The 14,976-nt window shown below is 51.1% G+C and overlaps 1 protein-coding gene across 5 annotated transcripts in view; it reads left to right on the top strand.

Annotated features, from left to right (window-relative positions):
* Positions 1–14,976, top strand: part of AAK1 (AP2 associated kinase 1) — an 84,222-nt gene that overhangs the window by 29,590 nt on the left and 39,656 nt on the right. For all 5 annotated transcript variants that reach the window (XM_027742146.2, XM_039384619.1, XM_039384621.1 and 2 more), the window contains exons 5-12: positions 1,344–1,486; positions 6,950–7,071; positions 8,518–8,599; positions 10,443–10,575; positions 11,799–11,902; positions 12,884–12,963; positions 14,286–14,440; positions 14,539–14,816. In XM_027742146.2, the coding sequence (XP_027597947.2) occupies positions 1,344–1,486; positions 6,950–7,071; positions 8,518–8,599; positions 10,443–10,575; positions 11,799–11,902; positions 12,884–12,963; positions 14,286–14,440; positions 14,539–14,816 (1,097 nt within the window). The remainder of the gene's footprint in view (positions 1–1,343; positions 1,487–6,949; positions 7,072–8,517; positions 8,600–10,442; positions 10,576–11,798; positions 11,903–12,883; positions 12,964–14,285; positions 14,441–14,538; positions 14,817–14,976) is intronic.

Genomic DNA, 14,976 nt, shown 5'->3' with positions numbered 1-14,976 from the left:
GGAAGTTTTCCGACACTTGTGATGTGGAGTGATAGTTCTGCTTGGCCAAAGCCTCAGAAGGGAGTTTGTCTATATGGGGCATTTTGAGGGGAAAAGGACCTCTGGATTGCTTTGGAAAGGCCTTGACAGCAACAAAACCTCAAAGTTGAGGCCAATTCAGGACTCGTTCATTAAAACTTGGGTTTGTTTGTCTGGAGTTTCCCTTGTTACAGATGGATTTTTAATTTCTTTGCCAGTTGACAACTTCAGCCAAGCCACTGAGTGTGTGGGTTTTTCTGAGTGTCTCCCTCCCTCCCTTCTCTTGCTTACATGTGGCAAGCTAATCTGTGGACTGTGGGTGCCCCAGATTCAACCTTTTATTCCTCTAGTTGGACAAAATAAGTCTTACTCGGAAGAAAAAGAGAAAATTATGTGGCTTAGTCAGTATAACTTGCGCTGACACAGCCAGGGGAGGGTGGGCTGTGGGAGCTGGTGTGATGCTCTGGAAGCTCTGCCTGGAGCCCAGGTGAGCTGTAACACCTGCCCAGGTGAGCTGTAACACCTGCCCACGTTATGCAAACCCTGGGATTTAGGGGAGGAGATGAGAACAAAACAAGCTGAGTAAGCAGACTGCAAAAAGCCACTAGGGAAGGTTTGTTATGAGCTTAATTTGAACTCGTGAGCTCCTCATGTGCCACCTGCAGAGCCCCAGTGTGAGGAGCAGAGCAGGACAAGGGTGTCTGGGGCACTGGGGCTCACCCCATGTGCCTGTTTGATGGGAGCTCACCCTGTGTGGTGTTTGATGGGAGCTCACCCCGTGTGCCTGTTTGTCCCAGCTCACCCCGTGTGCCTGTTTGTCCCAGCTCACCCCGTGTGCCTGTTTGTCTGAGCTCACCCTGTGTGCCTGTTTGTCCCAGCTCACCCTGTGTGCCTGTTTGTCCCAGCTCACCCTGTGTGCCTGTTTGTCCCAGCTCACCCTGTTTGCCTGTTTGTCTGAGCTCACCCTGTGTGCCTGTTTGTCCCAGCTCACCCCGTGTGCCTGTTTGTCTGAGCTCACCCTGTGTGCCAGCTCACCCTGTGTGCCTGTTTGTCCCAGCTCACCCCGTGTGCCTGTTTGTCCCAGCTCACCCCGTGTGCCTGTTTGTCTGAGCTCACCCTGTGTGGTGTTTGATGGGAGCTCACCCCGTGTGCCTGTTTGTCTGAGCTCACCCCGTGTGCCTGTTTGTCTGAGCTCACCCCGTGTGCCTGTTTGTCTGAGCTCACCCCGTGTGCCTGTTTGTCCCAGCTCACCCTGTGTGCCTGTTTGTCTGAGCTCACCCCGTGTGCCTGTTTGTCCCAGCTCACCCTGTGTGCTGTTTGTGCAGGAGGGCAGGTGGTGAACCTGATGAACCAGCGCCTGCAGACCGGCTTCTCCGAGAGCGAGGTCCTGCAGATCTTCTGCGACACCTGCGAGGCCGTGGCCAGGCTGCACCAGTGCAAGACCCCCATCATCCACAGGGACCTGAAGGTGAGCTCTGTGCTCCAGGGGCCAGCTGGGAGTGTCGGAATAACCCAGGATGTGGGGGCAGTTTGGGATATAAGGAAGATGTTAAGCCCTTAGAGAGTGTCCAAAGGAGTCAACGAGGATGGGGAAGGGCCTTGATTTGAAGGCGTGTGAGGACACTGAGGGCACTTGGTGTGTTCAACTGGAGAAGAGGGGACTGAGGGGAGACCTCACTGCAGTTCCAACTCCCTAAGGAGGGGCAGAGGAGGGGCAGGGACTGAGCTCTGCTCTGGGGGACCAGGGACAGCACCCAGGGAATGGCTGGAGCTGTGCCAGGGCAGGGTCAGGTTGGATCTCAGGGAAAGGTTCTTCCCCCAGAGGCTGGTTGGGCACTGCCCAGGCTCCCCAGGGCAGTGGGCACAGCCCCAAGGCTGCCAGAGCTCAGGGAGGGTTTGGATGATCCTCTGGGGCACAGGGTGTGACTCTTGGGGCTGGGCCTGTGCAGGGCTGAGGGTTGGACTGGATGATCCTTGTGGGTCCCTTCCAACTCAGCACATTCTGTGATTCTGTGATCCTCACTGTCTGCCTGCTGCCTACGCCAGTGCCAGTGCTGTGCTTCCCTCGTTAGTAATGAGGAAAAGTGGGCATGAATACACCTCTCTATTGGAAGATAAAAAAAGAAATGAGCCTCTCATTGCTGCTCACCATATGTTTACCATCTATAGATCTCTTTAAACACAAATGTTTGTGAATAATTCTGGTTTGCACACGTGCCAGAGTGTACTTGATGAATTATTCACAGTGACTTTCTACCCCCTGAAACGCCCTGGATGATTTAAGGTTGTTCACAAAAAATATGCTATGAGGTTGTTACCTGGACCCACATTAAAAGGAGGTGTTGGCCATGGGGCAGGAGTTGTTAGGAGCTTTTGGAACTGGTCTCTAGAGCTCTGACCATGAAAGTGTGTTGTAAAACTGTGCATGCTTAGCTAGGAACAGGGCTGGGCCTGCAAGGAGAGCTTGGGAAAAATCCCATGCCTGTAATCAAGCAAACAAAAAGATGTTCCCTTTCCTCTCAGCGAGCTCGTAAAATGCCGGAATAAAATATTCAGCCAAGAAGGAAGGAGGCTGCTGAGCAGATTTGAAATTCAGATGTGCTTTGTGGGGCAGGTTCTATTTTCAGAGCCCTCACAGATGTTTGTTTGTGCCGCATTGTTTTGTGGGAGCCAAAGATGCCCCGCGTGCCAGGGAGAGCCAGGTGGGGCAGGGGCAGGAATCCTCGGGGTCTGGGGTGGGTTGGCACGTTTGAAGTGACGGGGACCCCACTGCTCAGTCGGTTTGGACAGAGAAATAACTCCTGTGTGTGTTTTTCCAGAGGGAAACAGGTGGTCTCCTATCAGTTTGAGGCCTGGGTTTAGAGCTGGTAAAGTCTGTGGGCATCTTGCAGAAGTTTGTGTAGGCCAGGAAAACTGGGATGAGAGGATGAGGAACCTCATCCTCTGAGGAACAGGAACCTCTCCAGCTGACATCAACCCCTGCCCTTACCTTTCTAGTGAATCCCTGGGGTTTTTCACAAAGAACAAACTCATTGTGTGGCCTGGGAATGAATCTGGGACATCTGTGCTGGGTTAGTGAGTTGAGTGTTACTTTCTGCCCTGAGTTGCAGTTGAAATGGGCTGTTGGGGTCTGATAGCCAGCTCCCACTGCCTAGACTGGGGAGGTTTTGCAAGGCCTGGCTCTTGGTAAGCTGTGCCCAGAGTCAGAGCTGGCTCTTCTCTGCTTGGAATCATTTTCTAGTTGAATAGTGTATTATTTCTGTCGTGGGGACCTCTGGGGATCTAGGCACGAATGCAGAATTAATGATTTATATATATTTTGACTTTATTTGAGTTAAAACTGTCAAGGGGGAGTTGCAAAGCCAAGAGAGACTAAGGGCCAAAGAAGATCTGTACAGGCTCTGGGTGTAAGGAGGGTGTCCATCCTTAGGTGTTTTCTTGGGGTGAACATAACCCTGCTGAAGAGGGGGCAGATGTTGATTTTGGAGGCAGCTGCCTGGGGGTTGGAGGCCTTTTGTTGCCTTGCAGCTCTTTGATGTGTCTCTGGTGCTGGAGGTTCCTGCCAGCAGCAGGGATCCTGTGAATGAGCTCTCAGCCCTTTCAGACAAGCGCAGCTGGAGGAGTCTCAGTGGCCTGTGGCTCTGGTTTTGAATTAACCCAACAGCCTTTGCCTGAAGCAGAACCACCTCCTGTTGGCACAGTCTCCCTGGTGGGAAGTGACTGAGGGACAACAGCACCTTTCCCCAGAGTTTCTGTAGGCAAAAGGGGCCATCTCACTGCGAGTGAGGGATCCCGTGTCACCCCTGTGTGTTAAGGTTTTCCTGCCTGGTCTGAGTAACTCAGGTGCTGTGCCAGCTGCCAGTTCAGGCTGGGATGTTTCATTGCTTCTGCTTTGGTTGCCACAAAACCAGGTGTATATTGATGCAGCTTTTTCCCTAAAATGCAGAAGCCTCTTGTGTGCTGCTGGTGCCCCAGTCCGGACCCCTCTGAGGAGGATTCACTGGCAGTATAATCTTTACTGGTTCTTGCAGGGACTTTCCTCACCCTTAGGGTTCATGGGCCGCTGCTGCTGCAGGCCAGTCCTAAAAAGTTTATTTTTATTCTCCTTTCTGGGGTAAGATCAATTCCTGTATCTTTAGTTTAGGCCTTCTGACAGTGCAGAACAAATGGCCAAACCTTATGGCGATCTGTTATATCACCCTGGCTGGGAAGTCTCTGCTGCTGTGTTGGAATCTCGGTTAGAAACTAGACCTGTCAGACCCCAGAGGAGCAGGGTTTACTGAGGTGGAGGAAGGGCAAAATCTGCCTAGGGCTGATGATCCTGATTTACACAACTACCCCGTACCTGGGGCAGTTGTTTGCGTGGCTTGTTTTATATTTAACCTCGTCTTTCCAGTCTCACATCTCATAACTCCTGTTGTTCAGAGCACCAACTTAGAACCAGCTTGGATTTCTGCAGGGAGAGGTCTCCCATTTCTACCTGTGGTGCTTCTGGTGGTCTGAACCCCCCGGTTCCAGGAGCAGGTGACTGGATGGTAGATGATTTCCCTTGTAGCAGCTACACAGCAGGATGCACCAAAAACTGTTGATGCAAACCTCTTTCTCCTTTCCTTCCCCTACTTTCTGCAATGCCCAGGGGGTTGTGCTCTCAGGATAAGGCTTTAGTTTCACCTGCTTTCCTCTTAGCCCTTGTGTGGTGTGATGAGACAGTCACACTGTGCTGCTGTCACCTCTCTGCCTTCCATCACTCTTTGGAATGCCAAGTCTTGCCCTGATGCCACCAACAAGCCTGGGATTTGTTTGGCTGGATCTGTTGAGTGTGCTATGTAGAATTGTTCAGTCCTGTAATGGTAAAACCCTCCTGTTGGCCATGTTTGGAGTGTTCATGTGCCAAAATCAGTCAGTGCTCTGAGGTGCCACGTGGCTTTTGCTCCGTGCCAGGAAATGCTCCATGAGCTGTCAGAGGGGAACAGTGAGCGGTGCCAGGGGAGAAAGGGCAGTTGAAACATCTCTGAAGAGATCTGAAGGTGCTGGAAAGCAGTCAGGAAGTGTGCCCTGGTCATGCATCCCTCCCAAATCACCACCTGAGCTTAGGAATACTCGCCTTAAAGCCCTTGCTCTCAGGAGAGGGTAATGGGTGTTGAATTTACTACTTAAAGCCCCAGTCCTTATCCTTTCCCAGCATGTCTGTGCAGGGGGTTTTATACTTTAGTTCTGTTTTAGCAAAGAAGCATTTAGTTTGGAAAGACTGAAGCTATGCTCTGTAACCAACAAAACTTAAAGCAACTCATTGTTTCCCTTAGAGGTTTTTGTTTGGGGTCTAAGTCTGACTTTGTGTCGAAGGTTGCAGCCAGAGTTGTAAATGCTCAGCAGTGCTGGGAGCTGGAGTGCAGCTTTTTGGGAGTTTGACCAGAAGAAGACACCTCCATACTCCTTTTAAAGATGCTTTTCTCTGGCCTGGCAGGCAGTAGCAGTGATTCAGGAGCTTTGTTTTGCTGTATTTATTTTTTCCTTTTGCTGGCAGTTACTGACCAAACCTGGTTGCTGGATAGTCCAGTGCTGACGTTTAACAAACCTTGCAGGATGTTTCAGTGAAAAATCACCTCAGACTTCTCAACCAGATAAAGAGGGAGGACTCTTCTGGCAATGCTTGAGGAGTATTTGCAGCGAAGAGGGAATAACAGTCAGTGTGGATGTGCTGGGGAGAACATCTGTGTGCAGTGCTTTATTCAAAGCAGATGGATGGCAGGGGGAGAAGGGGGGTGTTTAACCCTTGGTTCCAAGCCAGCCTTCTCCCCCTCAGCTGCTCTAATTTGGCTGCGTTTTCTGATGCTTAAAATGCTGACTCCTCCTTTTTCTTTCCTTCTTGTAAGGCTCATCCTTGATGGGGAGCTCCACTTCCAAAGGGTTTTGTTAGCAAACGCTTATGTGGGGTTTTTTCTGAACTGTGTGAGCAGTGTGTCTCTTCTCGCTGTTGTATCTGAGCATTTGACACTGATTGAAGATAAAGACATGAAAAATTGTGTGTTCCCTCGAGAGAACATGCTGTTAATGCCTCTTACAGATGAGGAGTGGGAACACAGGGCTGCTCTGCCGAAGCAGAGATCTGAACCCAGGGGTTTACATGTTTTAAGTCTGTGTTGAAACATTCAGGCAGTTTGCTAGGTTTTTGTTAATGCATGATTAAGTGTGAGTATTGAGGGAAAGGCAGTGTTTCTGCTGAGTTTATTTATTTTTTCAACTGTCCCAGGTGTTTGTTTCAGTAGTTGTTTCAGTTGCCTGATTCAAGGTACCATGTAATATTTGAAGGGAAAGGGATCATCTCAGCAGCCTGGAGGAACCTTGGCTGTTCCAGCCCCTGTTCAGGGACTGTGGGGTACCCAACACCTTCTGAGAAGGGGCACCTAAAGTGTGAGCATTTTGGAACGAGACCCTCAGGGACAGGGGGAGTGCAGGCAAAGGCCTAGAGATGTGTTTGAATTTCACACAGTACAGAAGTGTGTGTGCTGTCATGTGTTTGCCTCCTCTCTGTCCCGTGGACAGCCCTTTGCACAGCTGGGGACAGTTGGATTTGCTGTCCCCCGTTCAGATGCCAGAGCAGGGGCACAGCAGCACAAGGACACTGAGCACCAGAGATGCCAGGCCACTGTTCTTGTCCTGGTAGTCCTGGCAGAGGCAGAAGTGTGCTTGCAGGAGGAGAAGGGAGGGGTGGCAGAATGGAAGGCAGTGTTACAACTGTGCTTCCATCATTTGACTTCTATTTTAGGGGCTGTGACAGAGGCTCGATGCCTGTTTGCTTTGCTGTCGTGTTACGCCTTCATGTCAGATGTGTCTGAGATGTCTCCAGGCACTGAAAACCTTGGCTTGTGGAAAAAAACACGGAATATTTTTTGTGTCTGAGTGACTCGGTGTCTGTCTGTGATGCTTGTAGGTTGAAAACATCCTGCTGCACGACCGTGGCCACTATGTCCTGTGTGACTTTGGGAGTGCCACCAACAAATTCCAGAACCCCCAGACGGAGGGGGTGAACGCGGTCGAGGAGGAGATCAAAAAGTAAGTGTGCTTTGCCTTTTCAGCTCGGGCCTAGTTTGTGTTTGAAGGATAATTTTGTCTTGTGCTGGGATTAATTCTGCTCAGGCCTGCTGCAGCAGCTTGGCCGTGCTGCATGGCAGTGTGTGCTGCAGGTAAATGAGTGCCCGGGGGAAGGTGGAACAGTAAATTGAGTTTGATGTAATTGCTTTGGAGCTGAAGGACTGAGCGTGTAATGCAGAGGAGCTGCCCCACCTTGCAGGCAGTGACCTGTTCTGTTCTGTGTGGGGTCACTCTGTCTCTGTCCTTCATCTCTCTTGGTTCCTTTGAGCTGCCAGGCAGGGATGACACAATCCCTGTCCTTCCTCACAAACCCGTGCAGTGACTCAGGGCCCCATCTCGGCTCTGCATGGGAAGTGTCAAGCCCTGGAAGGGGTTTAATCCAGCTCCTTCTCCTGTCCCATCCACAGCCAGCTGTCCTGGCAGCATCTGGTGCTCCTGGGTGCTGAACTGCAAAGGGGACTTCCCTTGCAGTTCAGCAGGACCTGGATCAGGGATGGAGCACACTCCTGGTCCTTGGTCTTGCTTTAGTTTTAACAACATCACTGCTGCCAACTTGCCACCTCTGTCAGTACAACATCCTGGCTGGTTAGAGATGTGTGCAGAGCCTCCTTTTTGTTAGAATGCAGCTACACCTGCTTGGATTTCCTAGATTTGTTTGTTTGGAGTCATCAGAGCTCTCCTAATCCAGTGTTGCAGTCCCTTTGGAATGCCCTGTTTGTACCCTTAAGCCTACAAAACCTCTGCCTTTAGTGATGCTTTCCTGTGATCAAGGTAAGCAGCAGGCAAAGTGCCACAGCAGAAATTACAGACTTGCTGATAGGAAATCTCATCAGGAGAGTCTCTTAAACTCTGGTGCAGTTTCCAGCTGTACTGTTTGTGGGGATCTGATCAAATGAGGCAGATTCCAGCTCTGGTTTGAGGTACACAATGGCCCTTCCCTTGCTTACAGTGGCTCTGAGCAGGAGTCCTGGTGTGAAATCTGTTTTTTAGGAGCCACATATTCAGTTACAATCTGTGATACAGTTGGCCACAGCCCTGCAGTGAGGACACTGCAGAGGACAGTTGATTACTGACCTTGTTAATACTTTGCATCCTTGAATATTTCTGTTGTAGTTCTTAAAATGACTGTGCATTTTTGTGAGTGAATTCCTTGTTTTAGAATGGATTATGGTTACTGTTTTGGCTTTCCAGGGCAGTTTGCAGGGGTGTTTTACTGTTAGAGGTAGAGGTAGTGTTTGAGGTATGTAGCACATGATGCTGTTAAAGACTTTTTTAAATAGATATCTTTAGTATCTTTTTCCCTAAAATGAATAGGGAAAGAGAGAATTTGGATGTATTTGGAACTGTGACACAGTGAAAATGCCTCTGATACCCCTTTTGAGCTCCCTGATAGATGTTTCTCTGCAGGTACACTACGTTATCCTACAGAGCACCAGAGATGGTCAACCTGTACAGTGGCAAACTCATCACCACAAAAGCAGACATATGGGTACGTATGGAAACCACTGACACCCCCAGCCAGGCTGCAGCTGCTTCACTGCCATGAGGGCAGGGAAACTGGGCTAACCTGCTTTCCTGAAGAGCCTGGGCATCTCTGAATGAAGAGTTCCTCTGCTGATGTGTCTGAGTTCCTGCTGAGCAGGGGGGGCTGCTGGATGAGATGTGTGTGCTCCTCTCGTGTGGTTTGAATTTATGTATGAAGCTCCACGATTGAACAGGGCAAACCTGATTTCGTATCTGAAGAGTTAAAGCAGAAAATTTGGAATATTTAATTTCTCGTGCCTGGGTTGGGGTGTAGGCATGTGAGATAGAGGTTACTGTTCAGAACTGAATAGAAACCCGAGCAAATGGACCTGCTCCCCGCAGCAGGAGTGGGTGATCCTGTGTAACACAGGGCTGAGTTGGCAAACTGGCCAAAGGCCAAACTCCTGCACTGCTATTCCTGCTGATCAGGGCAATCCTGCCGCGCTCTTCATGGCGAGAGCAGAATCCAGCTGGAGTGGAATCCATTCCTGGCTACCCTGATCCAGGGTGGAAGGCTTCCCTTCGGGTGGGACAGTGGTGGAAAAGAGTCTGTGCTGTTTGGAGCGTAGAGGCAGTTCAGCAGATGTGTTTGGAAGTGTTTAAAGTGGTAACTGGGAGCGTGTTTGTGTGGTTTCTGGAGCCCTGAGCTAGGAAGTAACACAGCAGAAGCAGAAAAAGGGTTTTGATGTACAATAGCTGTGCATGTACAAGAGGGAAAATTGCTGGTGTGACACCTGCTGGGAAGAGTCCCCTGTTCTCAGGGAGCTCAGCTGGAGTTGGGAGCAGCAGCTCCTGTGGGAGCACATTTCAGCAGGAATCTGTGGGATCAGGCACAGCACTGGGTGGGAGTGGAGAGGGAAGGTCCAACTGTGAAAGGACAGTCCAGGCCTCAGAGGCAGCCTGAGGAGAGCCAGGATTTGCACTCCTTCCTCTGATAATGGGAAAGGTGGAGATCCAGGGGCTCTGCTCTTCCTGGCATGGCAGGAATTCTGTTCCTGTGACCCTTGGAGTGTCCAGACCAGTGTGTGTGTTGGTGGGCATAGGGAGCCTCAGCTTCCAGTCCTGTTCCAGTGCTTGTCCTGCTGCAAACCTCCCTTCCCTTCAAACCTGCTGAGGTGATTGTAAACCAGAGAGCAGTTTAATTGAGAAACCCTGTGACAGAGGAGATGAGCTGATGATGAGTAGTTTAGGATTAGGAAATGTTTCCTGTTCTCCCCTCTGAGGTGGTGGGAGTGTTTCATAATTAGCCCTTTGTGCAGAAATTGTGTTTTCTTTTGCAATAGGTGGTGGTTCTTGCTGCCAAAAGCAGCACGGCAGTGGAGGGAAGGGTGGTACAGCCTGGCAGGCTGCAGAATGAGCTGTATTTCCCTGGCATTTATTTAGAACAGCTGAAAGGTTGTTTGAACTTAAGCTTGGAAACAGTTTGGGCTTCTCTGTGTCAGAATAAATGTATTAATGATGATGGTTGCCATTTATTTGTGCTGTTCCTTTGCTTTTTCCTGTCGGTGTGTGGCAGAAAGAGGCTTTGCCTGCTCAGTGACATGAAGGGCTGTGCTCTGCGGAGCCGTGCGGGGCTGATGACACACAGTCCCCCAGAGCAGTGTCTCCCTAACAGGGGGGAGCTGAGCTCTCCATGGGTGTGTCCTGCCCTGTACCCGTGTTCCAGGTCCATCCCAGGGGTGCTGGGTGCAGGCCTGACATCACACAGGACTTGGATACCCAGGCTGGAGCCCCCTCCCTGTCTGTGCCATGGTGTTTGAGCTGTGCTTGGCTGTTTGCTCAGTCCCTGCTCTGTTCTCTCTCCCCAGGCCCTTGGCTGTTTGCTGTACAAGCTGTGCTACTTCACCCTGCCCTTTGGGGAGAGCCAGGTGGCCATTTGTGACGGCACCTTCACCATCCCGGACAACTCGCGGCACTCGCAGGACATGCACTGCCTCATCCGTGAGTGTCTGACAGGGACAGGCAGCTCCCACGGGGCCAAAACCCAGCACAGGGGTTCTGTTCTCATGTTCCCTGCTCCCACAGGAAAACCAGCAGTTCTCCTCTCCTTTTAGGAGACTTGCTTGCCCAGGGGTTGGTTAAAGTGATCTTTTAGAAGCTTAGGAGATCACTCTTGGAGGGCCAGCTGTGACAAAGGGGTTTCTGTTTGGCCAGGCTGGGGTGAGCTCTGGGGAAGGGCAGGAACACAGACAACCGTTTGGTTTGAGTCCTACAGGAACTTGCACAATAAGCCTATTTATGCAGAAACGTATTTCTCCAGTAATAAATCTGTTTGGATAAGGAACTGAAAAGAACCACAGTGACTTAGACTAGTGATAAGAATTCATCTTCTGTGAACTGGGAAGCAGAACTGAAATGATTTATAAATAACCCACTGACTAGAGTGAATGTGTAATTAAGTGTACAATGCACTACTCTTGGCAAAGCTGGGGCAGCTCTCTTGTTTCCAGCACAGCATTTGATTTTTTCTCTTCCTAGCCACAATCTTGACTCATGCAGAGTTGGATGTGTTTGCAGAGCACCCTGGTATTTTCTTTGCTCATGTGGGGTATCTGTGCAGTGGTGTCTGTGGCTGCCTTGTCCTCCTGCCCCCCTGACACACCGGGGCTGGATCAAGCTCTTCTCCCGTGGGTTTACTGGGAAGTACAAAGTCAAACCCAACTGCTATTCCCTGAGCAGGCAGCATTTCCCCTCCTTGCCCTGGAGGCAGATTGGTCATAGCTGTGTTGGAAAACGTGTCCTGGTCCATCCTGGCTGTCTGTCCTGCCCCGTTCCCAGCTGAGCCCACGAGCAGCTCAGCCCTGCTGAGCCCTGACCTGACCAGGTGCTCTGAAGGAGGCAGAGCACCCTGTTAGCCCTGCTTGTACCAAATGTACAATCATGGAATGGTTTGGGTTGGAAGGGACCTTAAAACCATCCAGTCCCACCCCCTACCACGGGCAGGAACACCTTCCACTGTCCCGGGTTGCTCCAAGCCCTGTCCAGCCTGGCCTTGGACCCTCCCAGGGATGGGGCAGCCACAGCTCCTCTGGGATCCTGTGCCAGGGCCTCACCACCCCAATCTTGAGAAATTCCTTCATTCTGTGCAGTCTGAGGGGCTGCCACAGCTGGCTCATGTGCATCTGTCTGCTCTGTTTCTGATGTCACATCTCTGCCTCTTCCAGGGTATATGCTTGAGCCAGACCCTGATAAGAGACCTGACATTTATCAGGTCTCCTACTTTGCATTCAAACTGGCAAAGAAGGAGTGCCCAGTGCAGAACGTCCAGGTGAGCAGAGGGGGGGACTGAGGGAGGCCTCTGTGGGAGGAGACTGGGGGGCAACTGCTCAATGCTGAACATTTTGCTGTATTCTGTAGGTTGTTCCCCAGTTCTGTAATTAGGAGAGTAGTTTTTTTTGTGTTTGTAATTATCAGTGCTGTTTGATTTAGATTTTTGGGAGGATGAGGGCAGGAATCAGGGTTTTTCATATGTTACTTATTCCTGTTTGTCCCTGATTTACCTCCTCACCCAGTCACCAAGTGTGAGGCCAACCAAGAGATCTTGTGCATGTGAACATGGAAAATTAGGCCATGCTTGGGAAACCAATTTGATTTCCAGGCACACTCGTCACAGCGTGTGTAGTTTGGGTGCAGTTGGGTTTAAACACAGCAGTTTGGGGTCTGTTGGCTGGCTGGGACTTGTATTTCAATTGCATCAGTCCTTGCACAGCCATCTGCCCCTTCTCAGTGTGTTCTTAGAGGCTTAACTGAAAAATAGAGTTGACAGTTATTTTCTTACGGTGTTGTGGACACCTGTGACAGACATTTTATTTTGTTGTTTCCAGGTAAATAGAAACCTGCTTTTTTCTCCCCATGTTCAGGTGGTTATTTATGGTCTTTATGAATAAGAGATGGTTTTGGTACTATTATGCCTGTGTTTTATAGCATTATTAATAAATATTGTTGCTGTTGTCCCCCAGGTTTTCTTTTAAAAATGCCCAGGTTGTGCTATGAACCTTTGTGTTCGTGTTCCCTGTGTAGTAAATGGTCAAAAAGATGAGCCTTTTCTTTTCCCCCTTGTAAAGACTCTCCCAATCTATTGTCTTCCCATGACATGAACTTTGAGGAGTTTGTCGTGTGTCCAGCATGAGGAAAAATTGCTTTGGGGACCCCCCAATCTCCCTGTTTTATTATGATGCTTTTGCAAATTATTTCTGACTCTTGTTTTCTGCCCTCACAATACCAAATTGGGTGTTTTTGGGATCTGCAGAACTCTCCAATCCCTGCTAAACTCCCAGACCCGGTTAAAGCAAGTGAAGCTGCTGCAAAGAAGAGTCAGCCCAAGGCCAGGTACCCCCTGCTTCGTGCTCCCCTCTGTGTTGTGCCTGTCGTGTCTCTCTGTTGATCAGCAGGGGTGTGTTTGCTGCTCCCCTGGGGACAAACACCACGGTCCTGAGAGCAGGAACGACCCCGGGCTCTCTGATCTGAGGGCAGCAGATGCAGATATGGGGGGGTTTGTCTGCAGGGGGGTGGGATTTGGGGGATGTTCAGCAGGACTCAGCAGCTCTCTGTGCCCCAGGCACTGCTCCACAGCAGCTCCTGAGCTCCTGCACCTGGACGGATCCAGCATGCCATCCTTCCAGAGGCACGGGAATACCTGAGAGCAGAGTCAGGGCAGAGACTGCAGCGGGCCTGGAATGGCCCCAGAGAACCCAGATCTGCTGAGAGACTCAGCAGGGACTGTGGCTGAGTCTGACCCTCGACAGACCATAACCTGAACCAGGAGTTACCGCACGAAATGACTGGGATTTCTGCAAGAGTCCTGTAATTCCTCTGGGGGAAAACACAAAAGCCCAATTGCTTCCATGCTCAGTTAGTGGGGAAACCACTGTGCTCTGTGGGTTTTATCCTCTCCTGCTGCTGCTTGCTCTGCTTGTGGTTCTGTGATTGAGACTTGTAAATTGTGTTGGACAAAGCTCGGGTGTGATTTTGGTGCAGAGTGAGCAGTGCACAGTGGGCACTCCAAACCCAGCTGCTCTCCTCAGACTCTGAAATGGGATGTCTCCCGTCTGCCAGTCCCAGCACGGTGTGTTTGGGTTCATAACTGAGTGCAGTTACTCTCACTTTGGTCAGGTCAGTTAGGTGTCAGGAACAATCTCCTATCACAGCCACTGTATCCACAGAAGGGCAGGGGCTGCTTCTCTCTCCTGCTCTGCATTTTTGGAGCTCAGTAAACTCAGAGGAGTCCAGTGACCCGATTCTGGGGTAAATGTACCACAGTTAAGGTGCATCTAAAGATGGCAATTTAGACAACCCTGCCCAAAGGTACCAGCTGCTCCTGAGCTGATTTGTGTCCTTCATCTGCTCCCTCAGAACTCTGAGTGGATTTAACAATATGTTGTATCAAATATTTGAATGAACTGAGTGGTTTTGACAAGTCCCAGCTGTCCAACAGGAGAAGATGCCACAATTGGCAGAGAAGTCAGAGCGACAGTGTTGGGTTAATTGTTGTGAGTGCATCCGGGAGGTTTTGCTGTGCGTGGAGTGTCCAGATGCCCACGAGTGTTTCCCCTTTCCTGGGCACACCCAGCTGGAGTGTGGAGGAGTGTTTGACCTGCTGTGTATTCCATGCACTGGCTGCGCTCTCAGTGCTCTCCTTTTCTTCCTCCCAGGCTCACAGATCCCATCCCCACGACAGAAACATCCATAGCCCCCCGGCAGAGACCTAAAGCAGGGCAGACCCAGCCCAACCCTGGGATCCTGCCCATCCAGCCAGCCCTGACGCCCAGGAAGAGACCCACGGCCCCGGCAGCCCTTCAGCCCCAAGGTGAGGCCGCTCTCTCCCCCTGTGCTTCCTGTGGGCCCTGTGCCCCCTAGGGCTGTGCTGCACCTCGATCTAACACCCTTTTGGGTTTTCTGTCCCAGCTGCAGGCCCGGCTGCCCTGGGCAGTGCCCAGCCTTCGCTCCCTGCCAGCACCCCCCAGCCCAAAGCAGCCCCCCAGCAGCCCCCGGCCCAGCCCCAGGCCAAGGCAGCGCCGGCCCCGGCCCCACAGGCACAGCCCCAGGTCCCCTCAACACAGCCCCAGGCCACCCCTCAGCATCAGCAGCAGCTTTTCCTGAAGCAGCAGCTCCTGCAGCAGCAGCAGCAGCAGCAACAAGCTGCCTACTACCAGCAGCAGCAGCAGATGATGCAGGCGCAGCAGGTGGGTGAGCGCGGCCGGCTCGGTGTGTGCCTGCGGCGTCTGCAGGGCTGAGTCCTTGTATTTATGGCATTTTACAGAGGTATATTATGTTGGGGGGGGAATAGGGGCAGGTTTTAGGCATTTTCCAGGGCATCCCCAGTTCTCCAGTAAGATTTGCTCT

Source organism: Pipra filicauda, unplaced genomic scaffold (genome assembly GCF_003945595.2).
Source record: "Pipra filicauda isolate LSUMZ 115617 unplaced genomic scaffold, ASM394559v2 scaffold364_size791107_pilon, whole genome shotgun sequence".
Lineage (NCBI taxonomy): Eukaryota > Metazoa > Chordata > Aves > Passeriformes > Pipridae > Pipra > Pipra filicauda.
The sequence above is the reverse complement of the archived record's forward strand: the minus strand, read 5'-3'. Positions and strand labels throughout refer to the sequence as shown.